This window comes from Nicotiana sylvestris, chromosome 8 (genome assembly GCF_000393655.2).
Source record: "Nicotiana sylvestris chromosome 8, ASM39365v2, whole genome shotgun sequence".
Classification (NCBI taxonomy): domain Eukaryota; kingdom Viridiplantae; phylum Streptophyta; class Magnoliopsida; order Solanales; family Solanaceae; genus Nicotiana; species Nicotiana sylvestris.
Window position 1 is genome coordinate 200,725,679 of NC_091064.1, and position 8,893 is coordinate 200,734,571.

Consider the following 8,893-nt stretch of genomic DNA (forward strand, 5'->3'; position numbering starts at 1 on the left):
GGAGGGGCTACGTACCGGGGACCCGCGAGATCGTCCGGCTTTGTAACTTGTCCGTCCTCTTTCTTATTTTAGGTATTGACATTAACAGAATAGGGAGTCTCGACCAGCGAGCTTCTCCCCGGAGGTAAGAAGAGAAGGGTTTCGGCACAGTTTATATACAGTTCAGATAATATCAAAGCGGTAAAAGACAGCATTTAGCACATTATGCAAAAACATGTAATAAAGATCAGATAATAAAGCCAAATATAACAATTATTCTAAGCTCGAATTCTTGAACCCTGAACCAGTGGTTCTGGGTCCACTATTCCCCAGCAGAGTCGCCAGAGCTGTCACACCTCCTTTTTGCGCGCCCCGCCCCGAAGGGTTAAATGCGCGGGTGGAGTTTTTCCAATTTAAGTGACAATATTCGAAATGGGATTATTTATTTGATTCAGAGTCGCCACTTGGGAAAGGTTTGGCTTTTGGTGTCCCAAGTCACCGGTTTATCCTGAATCCCAAATCGAGGAAATTTTCGACTTTTCCAAATGAAGTCTGCGAACCAGAAATTCTAAGTAAGGAATTCTGTTGACCCGAGGGAAGGTGTTAGGCACCCTCGAATCCCGTGGTTCTAGCACGGTCGCTTAAATTGTTATAATGGCTAAATATCTGATTTAAATACATGTTGTGACTTATGTGCTTTTATTAAGTTTAAACCGCTTTTATCATTATCACTTATTTTTGTAGAATTGCAACGTCGTGAAAATGCATCTCGAACCGCGTCACAATCAATGTGCCCGTGATCGTCAACACGTTTTGACTTCGTTGAGATTTGGATTTGGGTCACATCAATGTGCACCCGAATTTAAGAACGTGATTTAATTAAGCCGCGCCTACAGAGTCTAATGCGTTATTATCTTTATAGAAGGCCATGAAATTTATTAAATGGCCTATCTTGAATTCTAAATAATTATCATGGTTATTTATTGAGGGCCCCGCAATTTTGCATCTTTATTTGGCGAGGCTCATCTCTATTTTAGAAAAGGATATCCTGAAATGGCTACATTTCTAATGCATCTATCTCTAAAACCAGAAGAAAAGGTACATGCTAATTCAATAATAGGCTTTTGCCTAATCTGGATTTTGTCAGTTTCTGATTAACTACTTATGAAGTAAAACGTCATGCCTTGAGAGGATGCTTCAGTTGAACAAAAGATTACATATGAGATTGATGAAATGCAATACTTAATCCGAACATTCCTCAAGTTGAACTTACTAAAACTTATTTGGACTAAGTTAAAGGATATACTGGCAAAGTAAAATGCTTATTTTTGACAAGAAATCATGCGTGAGCTAACGAAATACAACACTTAATTCCGAACATTTCTTGAGTTGAATTTAGCTAAACTTATGTGGACTAGTCTTAACTAAAAAAAACTAAGTGAAACAGAAACAGTATTGTATGAGATCGAAGTGTACATGCCCATACTAACCAACAACCAACGAGCTAAAACACAAAAGGGTAAACTCAGTCGAATATTAGTACATACTTTCGAACCATTGAATAAAACTGATCAGTTTTCACAGGCCTGTTAATGTACTATGAGTATTACAAAAATACTTGAACTTCTTCAACCTTTTTCATTTCATGCTTTCAAACTGATTCAATTACATCCGTATGGAATTTGAAATGTGTACCTGGAAATGCTGAAAATGCAAAGGAGGAGAAGAAGAAGATGTGGAAATCAGCAGCAAAAGAAAACAGGACTAGCAATAGCAGCAGGACAGGGCAGTATAGCAACAGCACCAAGAAACAGAAGAGTAGCAACCAACTCACAAAACAATTGGAGTGAGATCAACCCCAACTAAACCAAACTTTCGAGTAGAACAAACAACAAACAAGCAGACTCAGTTGTGAGAAATCAGTGTTTGCACAGAACAGGTCCAGATTTAGTGAAGTCAGAAACAAAAGGAAAGGAAGCAACTTCTGGTTTTGTCCGTCTGAGTTATCAGACAAAAACTCTTTTCTAGTTTTCTGTTTCCAAAAAATTGAACTCTCAGATGTTCCCTTTTAGTATCTCTCTCTATTTTCTGTATGCTTTTCTGTGTATCACTATCAACTCTCTCTTTCAAAACTCCTCACAGTGTCTGTATTTTCTTTCCCTCTTTTTTCAATTCTGATTCTCCCTCCCTTTTTCTTCTATTTCTATCTCCTAATTCTGTCTGTCTCTATATCCCTGTGTCTTTTTGTTTTTTTTTTCTCCAGAACTTCTATTCCCCCCCTTTTATAAGCCTCAAAACTCAAACCTTTATCAGCCTGTTTGGATTAATCAAATACCCCCTCCCATGTGCTATCCTCTTTTCAGATTCCACTTAGCTATTTAAGTATAAACAAAACCCCCCCATGATATTCCCTGGCAGTCTTACCTTTTCATTTTATTATCTAAAAGCAAGTATGGGCAGTAGAATATATCTGACAGCATATACTGTCAGATTGTTTTAAAACTCAAAAGCTTCTTAATGCAGGAAAAACAGGCTGTGCACAAGGCACATGAGGTGCACTAGTGCACATGCTGTGCACGAGTGCCCATGCCTTCCAATTCAGAATTTAAACATAAACAATCCTTTTTACATTGACTGATCCAAATCAACAGCTATAAGTAAACAAAACTGGTTCTGAATTGATTTCAACAAATGTTCAAACAGAAGCAAATCGATTTGCTATGCTCAGACAGTTGAAATTAATTGACGACACATGTCGACTCGACTATATTAGTATTAACATACACAATCGTAGCCAAAAATCAGACATTTAAACAGTATTGATACATGGTTCGTATTATACTGACTAAGCAGGAATACACTCGAGGAGTCAAACTAGTCAGTCCAAACTCGAAAATCAGCTACTTGCACAAACAAATACATAATGCCTTATCAGAATAGGAGGGGGGAATTTAGACAAACAAACAGAGGTTCAGGCGAAGTAGTTGAAGCACAGTTGATAGAGGTCAAAGACATAAACAGAAAACGAACAGACCCTTACAACAACCAAACAAACCAAAAACAACTAAGAAAAGAAAGAAAACTCACCTTTAAACCGCAAAAGATCGAAACCTTAACTCGGACTTGGTCAGGCCTTTCTTAACGCTGAATGGACTTTAAACGAAGTGTTTCTCAGACGAGAAACACTTTGATTAAAGTCCATTAGACTTTAAACTCTTCGGTTGAACCAGTGACGGGGGAACACCAAATTTCCAAAACTCAGATCTGGGATTCATGCCTCCCTGATCAGATTCGGACCAAACCAAGTATGGTTTGGTCACGAGGGGGTCTGGGGAGTGTCTGGTATGAAACTGGGTTTAAACTGAGTAGATCGAGTTTTGACTCGAATCTTCAAATGAAGATTCGAGGACCTGGGGGGTGATTCGAACTAAACGGTTAACAGGTCTATGTTCAGGGTGGTGAGGGGGTTCTATGGTGTTCATGGCGAGGTCATCGGCGTTCATGCCGCCGGGATTAATGGCGAGGGATAAGGGGGCGGCTAGGGTTTTGTGGGGAAGGAGGTGAAGACGGAAGCTGGGGTATTGGATAGGGGGGCAGGGTGCGGTATGAGGCTTATATATGGAATGGGGGATTGATTACAACCGTCGGATGCGACGAGATGGACGACTTGGATCTGAAGGCTTAAACGAAACGTCGTCGTTTGGCTCGGTAGGGGTCAGAATTGGTTCGGGTAACGGGTCGGGTAGTGGAATTACGGGTGAAAGATCTGGACCGTTGGATCGGCTTGATTTAAACGGTTGTGATGGGTTGGCAATCGAAACGACGTAGCTTTGGTGTTAAACTACGTCGTTTCATGGCCTGGGGGTGGGCTGTTTGGACTGGTGGCTTGGGCTGTCCGTTTGGGCTGAGTTCGTTGGGCCAATTTTAACAAATTGGCCCAAGTCCGGAAGGGGTCTTTCCTTTCCCTTTTTTTCTTTATTTTTATTTTTTATTTCTTTTTCTTATTTATTTTAAAACAAAACTAAGCCAAAAATCAAATTAAAATTAAATACACACTCAAATACAATTATTTGCACACATACTAAAATATTTCAAAACAGGTAAGGTCAAACCAAATAAAATCACGGACGAAAATGCCTAATCACGATTTTCTATTTAACGACCGGAATACGGTTTGAATTATGCAGGACACATATTTTTGAATTTTATTTTAATAAAGTAAATAAATAAAAATGGGCCAAAGTCATAAATAAATCAAAGGTGCCGCACAGAAATCCGAAATTGTACAGCGGGGCCAATTATATATTTTTTTATTTCTTTTTGGAGCGATTGTCGTGTGAAGCAAAAATCACGTGCTCACAATTACGAACTCAAATATATGATTTGTTTCCAATTCCATGCCCATTTTCGTGGTCAAGGTCCAAAAATATCAATATCTAGATTTCCTTTCAAAATCACACAATTTCCTATAAATTTCATGTATATCTGTATACAACTCATGTATTTAACTCACAATAGGTGGGAATAGCTTACCGCACAATGGATGAAAAAAACTCCTCTTCAAGAACTCCAATGGTCGCCCAACCAAGTGAAAAATGGGAGAAATGAGCAAAGTCCCCGATTTAAAACAATCTGCCCAGGTGCTTCCTTGTTTGCGAATGCAAAACTTGCCTCGCATTAACGAAGCATAAAAAGTCACTACCCGAAAATCCTCTTATGCGAATGCAAGGTCCCTCTCGCGATTGCGATGCCAACCAGGCCAGGCCTTCGCGGACACGATCCTTCTTATGATAACATGAAGAACAACATCACTTGCCTGACCAGTAACCCTTCGCGAACACGGGACCTCCTTTGCAAACGCTATAGGTAATTTCTAGAAGCCCTCAACTTACTCTACGCGAACGCGGGAACACCTTCGCAAACAAGTAGAAGGAAACCAGACACTAGCAAACCTGAAGCTTCAGCCATCATCCAAGTCAAAATCTCAATCCGTTAACCATCTGAAATCCACTCGAGACCCCCGGGACCTCAACCAAACTACCAACGAGTATTAAAACATTACACGAGCTTAGACAAACCCTCAAATCACATCAATCAACATCAAAACACGAATTGCACCACGATTTAAGCTTAATGAACTAAGGAAATTACAACTTCTACAACCGATGCCAAAACCTACCAAGACACGTCCGATTAACCGTAAATTTTGCACACAAGTCATATTTGAAATTATGGACCCACTCCAACTTCCGGAATCAGAATCCGACTTCGGTATCAAAAAGTCCATTCCCGGTTAAACTTTTTGAAAACCTTCCAATTTTTAACTTTCACCAAATGACCTCGAAATGACCTAGGGACCTCCAAATCAATGTTCGGACGCTCTCCTAAGACTAAAATCACCATAGGGAACTATTCCTAGGCTCGGAATCCCAAACGGACATCTATAACATCAAAATTCACCTCAACCCAAACTTATGAAATTCATCCAAAGTTCCAACTTTCCACAATAAGCGTCGAAACACTCCCGACTTATCCAAAATCCGATCACGACATATGCCCATGTCCCAAATCATCATATGAACCTATTGGAATTTCAAATGCTGATTTCGAGATCGTTTACTTAATAGTCAAACCTTAGTCAACTCTTCCAACTTAAAACTTCCAAAATTCGAATTTTCTTTCCAAATCAACTTCGAACTTCCTGAAATTCAATTCCTACCACACGTACAAGTCATACTACCTACAGTGAAGCTACTCAATGTCACAAACCGCTGAACAACGTGCTAAAGCTTAAATTGACCGGTCGAGTCGTTATAATCCCAATTTCTTTATCGACTATCGTAATAAAATAATTTTTAAATTCTATAAGATTGGTAAAGAACAAAAAAAATCTGGGAGGACAAGAAAGAACTATTTTGATATAGTAATCTTTGGCCTTAAGCAATTTAAAATCTGATACTTTTTTTTGAAGTAGAAGGATAATATTATATTACTAATAGCAAAAGATTACAGAGTCCTTACATAGTCCCTACGGACATTTGCATTGCCAAACTTGGCAAGTTTTTCACAAACAGTAGAAACAACATAATTGGAACTAATACTAAAACCATACTTGTCCTTTGACAATTGAGTTTCAACAAAACAAGGTGGACGTACATGGTAAACACATTTAAAAACTTTGAAGTTTTTCACTGCTTCCTTCGCCAAGAGATGTGCCATCACATTTTCTTCCCTGAAGTTATGCCTCGGGATTGGGAGCTTGAACTGGTGCATTAACCACCTACATTTAAAATTAGGTTAGAGATGTTTGGGTTATTATCATTTAGTAGTGATATAGCATCTGTTGAATCTGTCTCTATCTCATTCTTTGAGAAACCCAGTTCCTGAGCAATTTTCAATCCTTCATGCAGTGCCATTAGTTCACAATATTTGACCGATGAATCATAAGTGGATTTGCAATAGCTAACAATCCAATCTCCATTGTTGTTTCTAAACACACCACCAAGGCCAGCTTCCAGTGTGTATTTTGAGAAGGCTTCATCAATATTTAGCTTGATAGTATTTGGTGGTGGTTTGATCCATCTGATCTCAATTAATATCCTGGTTTTTTGAAGGGGGTTTTTCCGTGAAGAAGTTATATTCCCAGGCTTGTTGTAGAACATCAATATGTTGAACATTATAATTAAGGTTATTGATGTTGTTGTTATTTCTATTCTTCCAGATATTCCAAATGGCGAATGGAAAAATGGTCTTCCACTTACTAGAATAATTACTTTTTTGAATAAAATTTTCTTTTAGGCTAATTAACCAGTAAATACCTTCTTTTAACTGGATAGTGGGGAAGCCCATATTTTTTCAAAAAGATTACGTGCCAGGGCAGTAGAGGAAAATATGTTGTGCATTTTCTGAATTGTTTCTACAAACTGTGCAAACATTGTCTATGTTCATGCCAATGTGGAATAAGAAAGCTCTGCAAGGGATGCGGTTATGCATGTATTTCCACAAGAAGAATTTAATTTTGTTTGGACATTGAATATCCGAAATCTAGTCAAAATTTAATTTTGGTGCGTTAAACGGATTTATGAGATTGTAGCATGATTTTGTGGAAAAGTGACCACTGGAAGTAACATCCCATGTCATAGTGTTCCTTTCAAAAAACTTATTTGGTGTAGGAGTTGCGATGATTTTTTTTATTAGGTTACTAGGAATGTCAAAAGAGATATATGTAAGGTCCCATTTATCATCTTTAATAATATCTCTAATGGAAGTGTTGAGATCTTTTTTATTAAGAGGATCATATATGTTTTTCCTTAATGCACTGAAGTTGTAGATCCAATTTGAATTCCAAATGTTCATTGAAGAGTAAGAGTGTAGCTACCAGGGGATTCCATCGTTACAAAGTTTCCAACCTGTTAGAATGGATTTCCAAATAAAAGAAGTGGAGTTGGTTGATTTCTTATTGGCGTACTTAAACGAGATGAGTTGAGCCCATGGGGTGTGTATATTTTTTAACAGTCTCCACGAGAGACCTGTTAGTAAGGCATTGTTTTTGGAAGAAGCCTAATAAACGCCAAGGCCTCCTTCCTATTTACTCTTAGTGACAGTATTCTAGTTGACTAAATGGAAACTCCGGTACTTTGCTGCATGAGTTTTGCACAAAAAAGATTCAAAATTTTACAAAGACAACTGATATCCAAATCTGAAGGGGAAAAAATTGATATCCAAATCCAACAAAACTTGAATTTTTCCCAAGAATAAAGTTGTGAATTCTGAGAGGAAGAAGAGAAGTAACATTAGACAGAATCTTATCTTGTTCTGCTTTGATTTTTGAGACAAACACAATTATTTATGATCTACTTATGATAGTTATTGGTAAGGGTAATTTAATAAAATTATAATTATTTTTATCAATGATAAATAGATTAAAGGAATTATCAAAAGAAAATCGAAATAAGGAAAATAAGCACGATATTTTATAGTACAAGGAAAATTAAAATTATGAATTCTTGAGGGGTAAAAATCATTCACATCCCCAAGTTTTCTTTAAAAATCAAACCTATCCTCCAACTTTGAGCAATTATCATGCCTCGACCAAAAATCTAACCATGGTCGTGATGGCGCCTGTCGTATTACAAAGCAAGCCTACTTCCCAAAATATTACTAATAAACCGATTATACGAAATTAATAAAATATTTCAACATTTAAATTTTTCATAAACTAAATCAACTCTAAATAAAATATAGAAAAATACGGAAACGAGCCCCAAACATCGGGGTGTCACTAAGTCATGAGCGTCTAAACCTATAAACTAAGATATATAAACTGTCTAACTGTCCAAAAGAAGAAATGACAAGAGGAGTAACAAGGTCCTGCGGACACTAGCAGCTACCTTGCAATCTCCACAGATAGTCGGCCTGGACTCAACGATCGCCGCGCTCTAACTCACCTGGATCTGCACATAAAGTGCAGGGTGTAGTATGAGTACAACCAACTCAGTAGTAACAGAAATAACTAAGGAACTAAGCAATAGTGACGAGTTAAGTAAAACAGTCCAATTATTTATTTTCACAATTTTAAGAAAATAAACATGAATAAACAGGTAAATTTCATAACTCAGTAAACACCACAAATAAATTAACAGATAAATGCAGCAACAACAAAGGTAAATGCAACTTCACAGCAATGTCACTCCATTACTCAGCACTCGCACTCAGCACTCAACACTCTGTACTCACTGGGGGTGTGTACAAACTCCGGAGGGGCTCCCAAAGTCGAAACGCTAAGCACGGACAACTCACGTGCCATCATATCAATACCTGGATCCGCGCGGTCAATTCATGTGCTACGCGGACAACTCACGCGCTATGGTATCAATACCTGGTCCCGTACGGTCAACTCACGTGCTACATGGAC

At 38.1% G+C, this 8,893-nt stretch overlaps 1 protein-coding gene across 1 annotated transcript; it reads right to left on the reverse strand.

The window, feature by feature from the left end:
• Positions 1 to 6,251: 6,251 nt before the first annotated feature.
• On the reverse strand, positions 6,252 to 6,656 carry LOC104214810 (uncharacterized). Its single transcript, XM_009764531.1, has one exon. It carries the CDS (start codon positions 6,654 to 6,656, stop codon positions 6,252 to 6,254), a length of 405 nt encoding a protein of 134 aa, XP_009762833.1.
• Between the last annotated feature and the right edge of the window lie 2,237 nt (positions 6,657 to 8,893).

What these genes read in the sequence shown, in the direction of transcription:
- LOC104214810 (XM_009764531.1), bottom strand. Translation starts at nt 6,656, where the DNA reads ATGTTCAACATATTGATGTTCTACAACAAGCCTGGGAATATAACTTCT.